The sequence below is a fragment of the Zingiber officinale genome, chromosome 7B (assembly GCF_018446385.1).
Source record: "Zingiber officinale cultivar Zhangliang chromosome 7B, Zo_v1.1, whole genome shotgun sequence".
Lineage (NCBI taxonomy): Eukaryota > Viridiplantae > Streptophyta > Magnoliopsida > Zingiberales > Zingiberaceae > Zingiber > Zingiber officinale.
The window spans coordinates 84,740,467-84,754,829 of NC_055999.1; the positions used below are offsets into that span (position 1 = coordinate 84,740,467).

Below are 14,363 nucleotides of genomic sequence, written 5' to 3' on the forward strand. Positions count from 1 at the left end.
GCTCCGACCACGTTAAGCGTTACGTACCCGCGACCGTCGCCCGCCATTAATGCCGCCACCGCATCGTGCCATCTCATCTTCTGAGCCAAACACTCGTCTGTGATAGTAATCCAGTACATAAAAGAAACGTAGCCTACAGTCCACGTGGCTATAATTTAATGGAGACGTAGGAAACTGTGTAGTTTGTATAAAACAGAGAATCCTCAAGCGACCCTACGCTCATCTTTCTCCACACTACAGTGGGGAGTCAACAACGCCGAAGGTGGGAAAGTGGAAGGAAAGCACGCACACAGCGGGTGAAGACACCTCGCGGCGTCGCCTTCCCTGTGCTCTGCTTGCTTTCGCACTTTCCTGTGCTCTGCTTGCTGTCGCCACGCCAAATCTCTACCTCGTCGCTGAATCCGTGGAGCTCCCGTTTGGAGGTCCGCAAGTCGGTGAATCGACTTTTTATTGGTCAGGACTCAGAGGGGAAATCGCTTTTTGCGTTCGCTTGCTGGAACGTTTGATAGGCAGGGAAAGGGAATCTCTTTCCAGATCGGTGAGGACTCTTCTCGTTGAGCTGTGTAGGGAAGGGGGAGAAAGAGGCTGAGCCGATCTCATTGCTGTTTTACAAATTGTGATGGGGAATTGCTGGTGTGCTCGGGCAAAAGGTGAGAATCCCTACCAGATCTTACCTTTGGGCTTCAATTAGTAGTGTAGGATGCAAATGTTTGAGATTTTCTATCGCTTTCCTTATTTTTTGGATTTCACGCTTCTAAAGATTGTTGTTTGTCGTACTTTCTAGGTTCTTGTCGTCTTTTCCAATATTGTTTAAGATGTGCCATGTTTGGATCCATTGCATCTTCTGGCAAACTCTTTTTCCACACATTATAATGGCCGACTTTTGTTGTTTTCTTACATCTCCTCTTGAGATCATTTTGCAGGACATCTAACTTTATGCTTGTGTCTGAACTATAACAAAAGTAACAGAGATATAAATAAGTTAAGTGGTTCTAGCAGCAAGGTCTCTGCGGCGTCAGGGTCTCTCACTCCCCGCAGTGAGGGTGAAATCTTGCTGTCAGCAAATGTAAAGAGGTTTACCTTCAGTGAATTGAGAACAGCCACCAGGAACTTTAGACCGGATAGTGTGGTTGGGGAGGGAGGCTTCGGTTCAGTGTTTAAGGGGTGGATCGATGAGCAGACGCTGACACCAACGAGACCTGGCAGTGGTGTGGTTATTGCAGTGAAGAAGCTCAACCAAGAAGGCTTTCAAGGTCACAGAGAATGGTTGGTGAGTGTCATTTCTGAGTGCATATGTTCCTTACTCAGTGCCTGCATTTTGTATGCCTCTTAGAATTTATAAACAACAATGTGAGATTGTTAGCAATCCTCCCATGCGTTCTGCAAAACATCATACATTTTTTTTTATCTGATTAAGTCTGCAAATCTTGTTGTAGGCAGAGGTGAACTTCCTCGGCCAGTTGTCTCATCCTCATCTTGTGAAGCTGATTGGATATTGCCTAGAGGATGAACAACGACTTCTTGTCTATGAGTTTATGCCTCGAGGAAGCTTAGAGAACCACCTCTTCAGGAGTAAGTATAACTATTTGATCAGTATGCTGTCCATTATGTAGATGTAATACAGTGTTATTCTATAAAGATCGCACCTTTTTTTTCTCATAGATAGATCTCCATGTTATGGAGGAGCATTCTTCTCATCATCTCCAATTGATACAGGGGGTTCTTATGTTCAACCACTCACTTGGAAACTGCGTATGAAGATTGCCCTTGGAGCAGCAAAAGGGCTTGCATTTTTGCATAGTGACACGGCAAAAGTGATATATCGTGATTTTAAAGCTTCTAATGTCCTTTTAGATTCAGTAAGTGTCTTTCTTTCTTGTTTCATCTATATTTCAAATCTGATGCAATCTCTAACTCATTATTTTATTTATGGATTTCAGAACCACAATGCAAAACTTTCTGATTTCGGATTGGCAAAAGATGGTCCAACAGGTGACAAAAGTCATGTATCTACAAGGGTCATGGGAACTTATGGATATGCAGCTCCTGAATATCTTGCAACAGGTAATCTTCTTGCACAAGATGGATACTACTCTTCTTGTTTGAGGAAGTTTAAGTAGTAATATGGTTTATAAATAATGAACCAGTTATTTCTTATGCCACTTAGTTATGGCTTGCCTAATGTTCAAACATTTTTTAGTTATTTTCTCATTTTCCATTCACACATTGGTGTCTTCTGTTAACTTTCAAGCTTAGATGGATCCAATTTTGTTCACACCTTATTGAATTCTCATGTGGAGCATGTTCAATTTGCGAAGTTGCTGTATTTCCATGTTGATTTAGCTAGTCTCATATGTCAACATCATGTAGATTTTAGATGTACATAAAAGATTAGCTGATAGATTATTTCTAAAGTAATGTAACCTCGACGTCAAAATTTCAGATGTATCATTACCATTTTTGCATTTACTGGATACATTGGACATAATATGGTTGTCAAGATAGATTTGTCTGTGTTATGGGCTAATCAATCCAGTGGGTAAATAGCCTAGCTTATTCTATTTTCTTAATCTGTTTCTTTTTTTTCCTTACAAATATATCGGACAAAGCTTATGCATGCCATATATGATTGATGTTTGAGCATGAAAATGTACTGATGGAAGTTTCATTTTATTTCCATTATGAAAGGCCATTTGACTTCCAAAAACGATGTGTATAGCTTTGGAGTTGTTCTTCTAGAGTTATTGTCTGGACGACGTGCGGTGGACAAGAACCGTCCAACAGGAGAACAAAATTTGGTGGAGTGGGCGAAGCCTTTCCTTACAAGCAAGAGAAGGATATTTCGTGTCTTGGACACGCGCTTAGGAGGGCAGTACGCTCTTTCAGGAGCACAAATTGCTGCCACCCTTGCCCTCCAGTGCTTATCCATGGAAGCAAGGCGCAGGCCAACCATGGACCAAGTGGTAACTGCCCTGGAACAGCTTCAGGATGCTAAAGACATCGCCCGAAACCCTCACAGTGAACACAAGTTGAGTCTTGTAAAGCATCCGTAATAAGAAGATTCACCCAAGTTGTTTTGTAGAAGATCAGATGAAATTTCCCTAGGAAAGGTTGCTCAACCCATCACTGCAGCTTCCCCTTATTATACCAAGTGAATAAAACCTCAAAATGTCATCTCAAATCTCGTGAGCAAATCTATGCCCCCTGACTGTGTACAGCTCTCTCTTGTTCGTCATCTTCTCGATGGTGAGTCTATAGCACTCGCCACTCGGTTGACTAGGCGAAGCTATTGGTTTCACCATTTGATTTTGCTAGTGTATTTGGCCTTTGGTTGTGTGTTAATGGATGGTTTACTTTGTGCTTCAGTTACTTTTGCTCTACCAATGGAGTGCTTACCTAACTATGAGACTAAATATGTAGACTATGGAGTCACTGGTCATTCAATATAAGCTTTTCTTTTTTATTATGCTAGAAAATTTTACCTATTAATAAAATAAATGCATTTGTTCAAATCTTATCCGATTAGTTTTGGAGGTAGTTGGTTTTCTCTCTACCGAGTATATTTTTAGAGTATAATTCATACCTATTTAAAAGTAGAATTCTAATTACACTTAATGTTCATCACATTTCTACGGACTGAAATAAATATTGTCTATGGAAATGAGAATTATTTTTTTGGATTGACTTTTCAGGCAATTTCGGGGAAAGGAAACGGACGTATATCATATTTGTGTTGACAGAAATGAGAAAACGTTTGAGATCTCCACATGATGATATGACGATAGGAAATCTCAGTGATAGGTGTGTAAATGAATTAAGTCGTTTAAATTTTGATTTTAAAAAAATTTGTTCGAATTTATTCGATTAAATTTATGAGCCAAGCTGAAGTATAATTTCACAAGCTCAAAAATATTATTGAGCTGAATTCGAACTTAACCATTTTTTGATTCGTGAGATTACAAACATATTAATTTAAAGACTCATAAATATGTTTATTAAAAGACTTATTTATATATATAGAGAGAAGTGATCTACTAGACACCTAGCGTGCGTGCCAACACTCGTGACATGAGTGCACGTGAGGCACTCAAAAGTTATTTGAGCACGATTATATGCCTAAAGCTTGAGTTTGTTTAATGATCTGAAAATGATATGTTAACGAGTCGAGCTCGAATTAAGTTCGTTTAACTTTTAAACGAGCTATTTTCGAACTAAGCTCGAGTTGTTCACGAACTATTTAATTTCAATATGAATTGAGCTCGAATTTAAGAATTAAAACTTGAATTGAACTCGAGCCAAGCTCGAGCTTATGAAAAAACCAATCAACCTGAGCTTGAACCTCTTATTGTTCAACTATGTTCACTTCGAATACACCCCTATTTGTTGGAAAAACAATAGACAAGTGAACAAGAAGAGAAGTTCATCAATGTTATATGAATTATGATATGTGATAAGTGTAAAGTATGTAGAATTTTCATTGTATTTTCATACTATATTCGACTCATTTTTGCATGTATGATTTGAGATAACATGATTTTATACTTTATTTTCATATTTTATTATTCCTAGATACTGCTTTCGTGTATTTTGGATGACATGAGAGAATATTGGAATGAAACATGGAGTGAAAAGACAAGCCAAAGATGCCCTGCCATGCAACGGGCGGTCGTGCCAATTGGCATGACCCATGGCAGGTTTGGCTGCCTTACCATGGGAGATCGTGCTCGGTAGTACAACTCGTGGCAGGCTCTGCTTCTCTGCCACGACCTGCCCGTGCCCAGTGGCACGGGTCATGCAATGTTCGGCCACCTCGCCGCGGGCGCCACTGCTAGTGGCACGACCCATGGCAGGTTCTACTTCCTTGCCACGACTTGGTCTTGCCCAGCAGCACAAGCCATGCCATGTTCGGCCGCCTCGCCACAGGCATCCGTGCCTAGTGGTACCGGTCGTGGCCTGTGAGATCTACACCTTAACGCCTGACACAGGCGCCCGTGCCTAGTGGCACGACCCATGTTGGGCAATAGTGTCTAACACCTATAAAAGGGGATTCACCCGATCGAACTAGGGATCTCGATCGGGGGTCGTCCATGGACCCCAAGGAGACTGTGGAGTCTTCAAAGCATTCCGGAGTCATCTATACATCAAGGATCCATTGGGAGCAGCTAGGAGGAAGATTCATCGAGTAACTTGAGCATTTCTTTCCCTTCATTGTTTTCTCTGAATTTAAAACTGTTTGATTGAGATTGTTAATCATATCTGCTAGTTGCAATTCCTCATTTATGAATTTCCTGAATTCTAGAATTAGGGAGTAACCTCTATGTGATGTTGACACTAATCTTCAATCTATGTGTGTATTATTATCTTGTTTCAATGATGTATTGGATTGTGATATGGATATACAATTTTAACCCGATCTCGATGCCAAAAGTACAAGATTCGTATTCCATGAATGTTTGAGGATGAACCGAAAGGAGAACCTAACCCTCTGACCCATAAAAAATCGAGACACAGAGAGTCGGATACGAAAGTTCAACCTGGTATGCTGCAAGGAACCCTAGGTGATCATAGAACTTAATTGATCTAACTAAATTCGTTGTCATATAGTAGGAAAAGAGTGTAATTAGGGGTCGTGGGATCTAGTGACAGGGTTCCCCTTAAGGTTACGATTGCTAATTATGATTCTTTCGAAAGTAGACAATGATTAGGGTTAATATGGCAGTGTAGAAGCAAAAGTTTATATCAGATACCTTAGGATTGTCTACCTACACAAGCCAATATTGAGGACAAGAATTGAGACATAGATCAAGTGTTAGCTAGCATGGAGGTGAAACCGAAATCCTAGGATTATTTTATCTGGCTGTCTTTCAGCTGCCTTCTTTGCCCATCCCTCTATGATCATGATCTATCTTCCTGCTTCGATCATGCATTGCATTCTTGTCTCGATCACACTCTGTACTTCTATTATGATCTCACTCTAATTTCCTTCTCTCTCTTATCCTCTTTACTTTCCTTTCACATTTAGACTCTGATTCACATTCGTGACAATCAACACTTCTGATTTGGGCTAATCTGTTAGGTCTGATTGGTAGACTAGTACTCGATCACCAGTCTCTACGGATTTGATCTTATTATTACTTAACTACACTTTCATGCACTTATGGATTTGTACCACATCAAATTTTTGACGCTGTTGTAGAGGACTAACGTAGATTGATATTAGTCGAATATCAAACTGACTGGATTAAAGCGTTTCTTTTCTTTTCTTATTCTTATTATTTACCTTTTTTTTTTACTTTGCACTTGTTTTACTTTTCTTGTCCATTTCCTGCTAACTTTTACTTTTCTTGTCCATTTCCTGTTAACTTTTACTTTTCTTTTCAGGAGCTTGGAAAACTATTAAGTGGAAGCCATGAAGATAGCTAATGGTGTCAGACCCCTGAAGGATTTCTCAGTGCCCATATCTCAGGTTTCGAGATCTTGTATTGTCAGACCCCTGATCAAGGCTAGTGATTTTGAATTAAAACTGAGATTGATCCATATCATCCAACAACAAAAGTTTAGGGGCACACTTTAAGATGACTCATTGATGTGCATAGATTTTATACACTTGTTTAGCATGTTTTGACGTACATTCTTATGTTTTATACATGCTTTATCTATGCACTTTCATGTTCCTTGCTTTGCTTTAGCATAAATACTTCTTTGTTCAGAGATCTATTTTTGTGCGTTTTATGCTTTCAGGAGTCGAATTTGGAGAAAGATTGATGTTCGTGGCTGATTCTACAACCAAACGGAGGAAAAATGACTTTGGCAATAAGTGCCGCACGACCTTGCAAAGGGGAATGACCCTGGCCGTGTGGTCATGACAGGGTCGTGTAGCATCAATAGCAAGGGAGAATACCTTGGCCGTGTGAAGTTACACGGCCGTGCCACCTTCTTCTACCAGCCAGTGCATAACCGTGTATGATTACACGGTCGTGTAGCCTTTCCAGTGGCAGAGATTGCCCTGTCTGTGTATCATTATACAGCCGTGTAGCCTTTCCAGAGCCGAAGAATGGCATGGCCGTGTGTGCCACACGGGCGTGCAACTCTTCCAAAGACAAGAATTGACCAGGCTATGTGGTTTCACATGGCCGTGTAAACAGGCAGAAGTGGAATATGGTACGACTGTGTGAGGATCACACGACTGTGTGACCTTGGCCGAGAGGAGGAACGCCCTGGCCGTGTGGATCTCACATGGCCGTGTCCTGGGCCGTGTGGCGCCCAAATGTCCTCCTCTATATATAGAGCTTCTTCCTCTTTGAAAAGGGGGAGGCTCTCCCTTTGGGGAGATATGTTCTTGGGTGAGTTTCCAGTGTTCGGAAGGCAATTCCTATCCAAGATTCGACTCCAAGAGCGGAGGATCGGTTTCGAAGATCACTCATCGTATTGAGATAAGCATTCCTTTCTACTTTCTTGATTTGGATCATAATGTCTTTAATCTTCTTGTCTTCAATTCTTTCCTCGCTGTCTATGGAGTAGATCTTTTGTTCTAGGAAGGAGGAAGTATTTGTGATGTAATTTGATGTAAGATTCATGGATTTGCCATCTTCTTGATTCAAGGATATTGTTATGTTTTGTATCAATCAATCTTGTATGGATTGTTGTGTTTTGTGCCTAATTACCATTCTTGATTGATTGTTTGTATTTCTTGTGGAATCTTGTTGAGGAGTTGGCTGAATTATATGACCGAGGGGCGTCGTGATAGGGCTGCCCCGCTAACAGACATTTTAGGGGATTACCTTTAGGGGTAAAGCAAGAACCTACAAAGAATTAGGACGGATGGATTTGCTTAACACTATATCTTAATGTGAATTGATTAGTGATGCGTTTCTATGTCGTATGACCGAGGGGCGTCGTAACAGGGCTGCCTCGCTAATGGACTTGATAGGGATTATAACTCTTTGATTACTTAAGGTTTAGATGTGAGTCCTTGACTGGTGTTTTCTGTAGGAAATAACCGATGACTTCTTACGAATACATTTCAATTGAGGACAAGAATTGGTAAATTACATTACATCGATGAATCTCACAAAGAAACCAAAACTCCTAGAACCTTTATAAAACTGAATTTCTGCATTTAACTCTTACTTCTAATCTTTAGTTGTAAATGATCTTTTAATCGTTTGTTTAACTAATTCGCTTTAGAGGCATCTTTAGTGATTATAACCAGCCCTCGTGGATACGATATCTTTTATTATTACTGACGACGTAACTATACACTTGTGGTTCGTAACAAGTGTTTGGTCCCGTTGTCGGGGACTGCGCTTATAACATTAGGGATTATCAATTAAGTTAGACTTGTTAGAGTGTATACTAAAAGCCTAACTTTTTGTAAACATTTATTTTGAAATAAAAGAATCACATTGGTCAAATGTCTATATTTATATGTTAAGTGTAGTGGTTCAATTAATTTATATTGTAGATAACATGGTGTATGGTGTCACACACAGAAGATTATGCTATCAGTTCCTTATAAATTATAAATAGTAGCTCATGACAAAGATGGATAGGAACAAACCATTGGAATAGTTGTAGTGTACACTACAAGAAAAACCTTCATAGACATCGGTGGAACAATAGCAGTTTTAAGCAAAAACCGATGTCTTTGAGTATTTTACACCGGTTTTTCCAAAAACCAGTGTCTATAAGCGCAGATTTTCGCTCATAGACATCGGTTTTTAAGCTGATGTCTATGCACGCCTTTTTTTTTATGTTAATAGACATCGATTTTAACAGCGTTTTTTAAAACCCGGTGTCTATGATAAAATAAAATAATTTAATTTTCCCACCAATACTTAGCCGAAATTTGTAACACTTCACTCTTCCCTCCAAACCTAAACCTATATCGCGCTGTCTCGCAACACCACCACCACTTTCCTCCTCGCCGCTACCCGTCCGACCATCTCTCTCAACCTCATCTCCCTCTTCCCCTTCCTAGATCGATGCACAGCACAGCTTGCCTTTGTTTGACTAAGGACGCAGAGGGTAGCAGCGTAGGCGGCCTAACCCATGGAGGACGAGGTGACGGAGTTGCATTCCATCCCCCCGACGCTGCCTCCAGAATTGGTAGCGATGATGGCAGCTCACTCTCGCCCGCCGATCTCTGCTCCTCCATCTCAGCTGCACTCTCCGTCGCTCATGCGATCACCCCTGCTACCTTCGGTGATCCCGCGGTTGGCCACCCCGCGGACGGCGATGCCGTGCACGCTGAGGACACCCAACCGCTGGCCAGCCCCATGCGGAAGGTCGTGGTCAGCATGCGCGGGTACCTAGAGGAGATCACCAATTAGAGAGCAGCAGCGACATTTGATTTTAGGAAACAGCCGGAGAAAGCACTGAGAGGGCGGTATACTCACCGAGGGGGCTCGGAACCGCCACACCCTCCGCCTCGGGCCCCGGATCGGCGTTGAGGTCGATGCCTTGTGGCTGTTTCGCCTCTTCATCTACCGCCGACGTCACCGCTCGAGCTCCATCGCCCCCCTCGCAGGCGACCTTCTCGGCGCCGCCCCCGAAGAAGTCCTCCCACTCGAACGACGCCGCGGTGCCTCGCCCAACGGACACAGACTGCGACGCGTCGCGCATTTGGCACAGGATGGCGAAGAACTCCTCCACGTCCTCCTCCGACGCCGCGGGACCCTTTTCTCCACGCGGCAGCGACGAATAAGCAGGTCGAGGCTTTGAGGGGAGACCGTCGTCGCCGCCGCCGCGTCGCTTCCGCTGGGAGGAGGATGCATCCATGCACCCTTCCTGTTTGTGAAAATGAGTCAACGAGGTTAGCATTTAGCATTAGCAATGCAAAGTAGTATTAAACGACAATCCATGCATTGGAAATTGTATGAAGCTGACAAACCAACCAATTCGATCAAAACCTGCTACTTAAATTACTATTATTATCTTTAAAAAAAAAGAGAGAAATGGAAGGTGAGATCAGGCCATGTTCATGCATGCTTCAAACAACAACTGATTGATAAAGTCTATATATTGTAAATTCTTTACTGAATTTGACTCATGCAGCGATTGAATAGGAGATTTAGAATTTTTTCCCCAGCATATAGAGAAGAAGCAAAGTCTCAAGAATTACAAATTAGATAGAGGCCTAACCATCTGATACAAAATGTAGAGTAAAGCACAGCTAATTAGATGGTAGACTGAGGGGTTTAGCAGAGGGTTACTGCACAACGAATTTGATCTATCAGGAAACTATCTGCAGTGTGATCTCTTCATCAATACTTTGCAGCAACCTGCAGTGATTTGGTTTCATCTCTTCCAGGTAACCTAGAAACTTGCATGTGTAACCTAGAAACTCAAGTATAGTGGAAGCTAAAACTATTAGAGTTTCATCTTCTTGATCTCTTGATTGCAAGTATTAATTGATTGATGCATGCAATGTGTTTGATGAATTTCCTCAAACACTACCCTGAGTTGATTTTATCATTTTTGTTTGCTAGATTGAGGAGTTGTTATTTCCTATTGCTAAGTTGATTTTATCTATTCCTTGAACTATCATGTTTCTTTAACAATGGAAGGGATTCCAGAGAATAGAGGCGTTAATTACAGAGTGTTAGAAGAACTGTTCAAAATTTCTGGATAGAGAAGCTCTCTCATGAGATATGAATTTTATGTCAGTATGTTGGAGGTTTATAATGAGAAGATCAGAGATCTTCTTGTAGATAGTCCCGACCAACTCTCAAAGAGGTAGAATTATCCTGGAAGGATTTGTAATCATGCATGATTGAAAACTATTTTGTTACCTCTTGCCAAGTAAAGGTTCAATTTGTTGGGCTTTGTTGTTTTTCTGAAGGTTGGATATAAAGCAAGTATCAGATGGGACGCAAGATGTGCTTGGCATTTTAGAACCTCAAGTTGGTAGCATAGATGATGTTTGGAAAATTCTGACAAATGGAGGAAGAAATAGATCTGTGGGGTCAACAAATGCTAACGAGCTGAGTAGCCGCTCTCACTCGTGAGTTTCTTCCTATTTTCCATTCAAATTATGCTTTTTGTTTTATGATAATCTTATCTATACTAGTGCTTCTTCCTCTTAGTTGGAATAAGGCATGCTTGTATTCAAAGTTGTGTGATACTAAATGTATTTCTCTTCAATAACGTGTAGGTTTGGCATAATTATAGCTTTGATAGTCATATAATAGGAAACAATGGGATCAAGCTTGCTGGGTTCCATGTGGATACCATGCATCTTGCACGACTTTTTGATTCTTCTAGGACAACTGATGGGGGTTATTCACTTGAAGCACTTACAAGTGACCCAAAGATCATGTCTCAAGGAAACTCAGATGATGATGTTGAATTAATCAGTGGAAAGATGTCAATGAAATCCATCTTTGGTAAAAAAAAATTAAAGAAAGATGGAACTGAAGGAAAAATTATCACACTTCCTCCTGTTGATGTTCTACAAAGAGAAGAACGAAGATCATGGATTAGATATTCTGCTTTAGATGCAGTGAATACATTAAAACTTTTTAATTGCTTGAAAGAAAAACTTATGCGTGTACGATGGTTTTTGAAAGGCAGTATACAAGGAACAATGTATGACTTCTATGAAAAGTGCTGGCGCCCTTTTGGTGTTCTATTAGTAAAGATGGAATCTGAAGGAACTCTGGTCGATAAAGTCCATCTATCAAAGATTGAAAAGCTCGCTGTTGGTGATAAGCAAATAGTTGCAGATAAATTCAGATGGTGGGCATCCAAGTACTGTGAGGATGCCAAGTATATGAATGTGGGAAGTAATACTCAAATAAGGCAGCTGCTATTTGATGACACATCGAGGAGGTACTTAATATTTTTTTTTAGCTATAGTTGTTTCTAACATTTTTACAATGTCATATGGCCACACCAAAATGCCAAACACTATAGTTGATTACTAAAGTCTCCAAACACTATAGTTGATTACTAGACTTTTCAAAATTTTCCCATGAAGTTTATAGCATTTTGATAGATTTTTTTTAGCTACCAGTTTGTTTACTGCCAATTTTTATTAAGATTGGTAGAAGCCCCAGATTTGAACATTTTCCTAGAGTAAGCATGTCTTGTTTGAATATTTCATTTATAATTGCTTTATATATTGCCTGCTTAATAGTACTTGGAAGACCAAATTTACCTTGTTGGTTATCAAGTTGCATGTTGCAGTGACGAAAGATGGTAGAAGTATTGTGAAAAAAATCTTGAGTATGTCACTGAAGAAGGGATAATGGACGACCACAAGCTGTCAGATACAGGGAGATTAGGGAACAAATCTTTATTGGTCCTTTTTTGTTCACCAATAGGTGTCAGTTTCTCTTGCTAAAACGGGCAATTTAAAAGATCATCGTGATGCACTTGTAGAATTAGTTGCTTCTTCGGAATATGGAATCCTTCATTTGTTTAGTCATCACCAGTTACAGGTATTACCCTCCGTATTCTACGTGAATGAACAAATCATCATAGTTTGAGTTCTACACCGTGAAAATTGATTTGAACTGTTCTTGAGTATCACTGTCAGCTCCCCAACAAAACATGCGACAAAGGAAATTAACTGGGCATACATTTTTCAGGAATTTTTATTAATTGAAAGGGAATGCTCATTACACGCAATGGAGTACGAAGAAGAGTTGTCTGTCATTAATTCTCAACAAGAATGATGGTAATTTTTGGTAATCTTTGACTCCCTAGTTATAATGTCTTTCATTATCTATGTTTCAAAATTATGCACTATTTGCTAGATTTTTATTGGTTTAATTTTTTTTTGATTGATTGACATTTCTTTGAATTGTTTCTGATGTGTTCAAATCATACGTTGTCCAAGTTATCTAGTTTAACTTTATTGCTATTACTTAAATTCAAAATTCTTAGTTGTTTGTGCATAATTAAACAAGTGTTATTCCAATTCCACCCTCTTTTACTCATGTTTCACAAAACATAAAATCTTTAGTCATATCATTATAGTTGGCAGGACTTTTTGATGAGAGGTTGGAAATCTCTTTTTTCCATTTTCAAAAAGAAGTACAAAGAATACGTTCATTGGCACTTCTCAAGTATTGATTAATTAAAAAGGACCCCAGTTAAGAGAGTTGAATCGTGGAGTTGATATCATTGTTGCTACACCAGGATGTTTGAATGGTATTCTGAATATGAAAAGATTGAACCTCCATCAAGTACTGATTAATTAAATTGCAACTATGAGAAAATTTTGTTGCAATAATTTCTGGTTTGGAATATATTAAGTTCCCAGGAATGATAAATCTATCACTATATCATGTGGTTGAAATAAATGATGAATGTGTCTCCTTTTAAGCATTCAAATTAGTCATCTTATTACCTGGTGCTCTTACTACTTTTTCAACTATGATTTTTTGTCCTGGTTTACTAATATATTATTTATGTGTTTTTACAGTTTACAAATCTCAAGTACTCTAGAGTTGAAATTGATGAAGTGCGGTTCGAGTGGGCTGAATGCATGCTAGATTACATTTGATGTGCGGTTCTACCTTGATGTGTTGTTAAAAGAATGTTCTACCTTAATGATTCTGATATCTATTAGCTTTTGATGTAAAAAGAATGTTTGTGTATTTTATGGATACTGTTGTAAGAAGATTATTTATGTAATTTGTGAATATTTATGTATTTTATGGATACTATTGAATGAAGATTATTTATGTAATTTGTGAATATTTGTGTATTTTATGGATACTATTGAATGAAGAATATTTGTGTAATTTGTGAATATTTGTGTATTTTTTTTGTTATTGTTGGTTTATCATTGTTTCGAAAATCAAATTTGTGAAAAATACCGATATTACATCGGTTTTCCACCGCTGCAAAATCGATGTTATTAACTAATATTACATCGGTCATATACCGCTGCCAAAACTGGTGTTATTAACATATAATATTACATCGATTTTACACTGTTGATGAAACAGTGTCGTTAAGTGATACTACACCGGTTAATAATCGATTCGAACACCGGTGTCGTTAAGTGATACTACATCGGTTTTAACCCGATGTCTAAAATGGCAGACCTTTTACATCGGCTTCATAGACATCGATCGAAAATGTAATAGACATCGGTGGAAAATCGATGTCTATGAGGGTTTTTGTTGTAGTGGTAATTTGGTATTAGTTTATCTTGACTATAAAATTACACTAGTACACTCTGAGTGTATTGAGCAGGACCATTTAAGGTAGTTTCTTTTTATATTGACTACATAAAAGAACAAGACCTTTGTTATTATGGAAGTGTGTGCTCTTAATCCCGATATAATAACAAGCACGTGTACTTAGTATTTATTTCTTTGACTTATCAATGAGTGAGATTTAGCTCA

At 39.3% G+C, this 14,363-nt stretch overlaps 2 protein-coding genes and 1 long non-coding RNA gene across 5 annotated transcripts; 2 read left to right on the plus strand and 1 right to left on the minus strand.

The window, feature by feature from the left end:
* Positions 1-230: 230 nt before the first annotated feature.
* LOC122006180 (receptor-like cytoplasmic kinase 176) lies at positions 231-6,415 on the plus strand. 3 transcript variants are annotated; one of them, XM_042561576.1, is made up of 7 exons: positions 232-650; positions 924-1,270; positions 1,437-1,572; positions 1,717-1,859; positions 1,941-2,064; positions 3,693-3,801; positions 6,382-6,415. In XM_042561576.1, the coding sequence occupies exons 1-7, from the start codon at positions 620-622 to the stop codon at positions 6,398-6,400; spliced, it is 909 nt and encodes a 302-aa protein (XP_042417510.1). In that variant the 5' UTR covers positions 232-619; the 3' UTR covers positions 6,401-6,415. The 3 variants fall into 3 exon arrangements, with proteins under 3 accessions (XP_042417509.1, XP_042417510.1, XP_042417508.1); XM_042561575.1 differs by lacking the exon at positions 6,382-6,415 and having other exon boundaries at positions 231-650; positions 3,693-3,895; XM_042561574.1 differs by lacking the exons at positions 3,693-3,801; positions 6,382-6,415 and adding an exon at positions 2,689-3,471 and having other exon boundaries at positions 233-650.
* Positions 6,416-9,354: 2,939 nt separating this feature from the next.
* LOC122004497 (protein NEGATIVE REGULATOR OF RESISTANCE-like) lies at positions 9,355-9,780 on the minus strand. Its single transcript, XM_042559374.1, has one exon. It carries the CDS (start codon positions 9,778-9,780, stop codon positions 9,355-9,357), a length of 426 nt encoding a protein of 141 aa, XP_042415308.1.
* A 2,518-nt stretch (positions 9,781-12,298) lies between these two features.
* On the plus strand, positions 12,299-13,491 carry LOC122003892. The gene is made up of 3 exons (XR_006118146.1): positions 12,299-12,443; positions 12,594-12,682; positions 13,433-13,491. It is a non-coding gene; the product is annotated as an uncharacterized LOC122003892 (long non-coding RNA).
* The last annotated feature ends 872 nt before the right edge of the window (positions 13,492-14,363 follow it).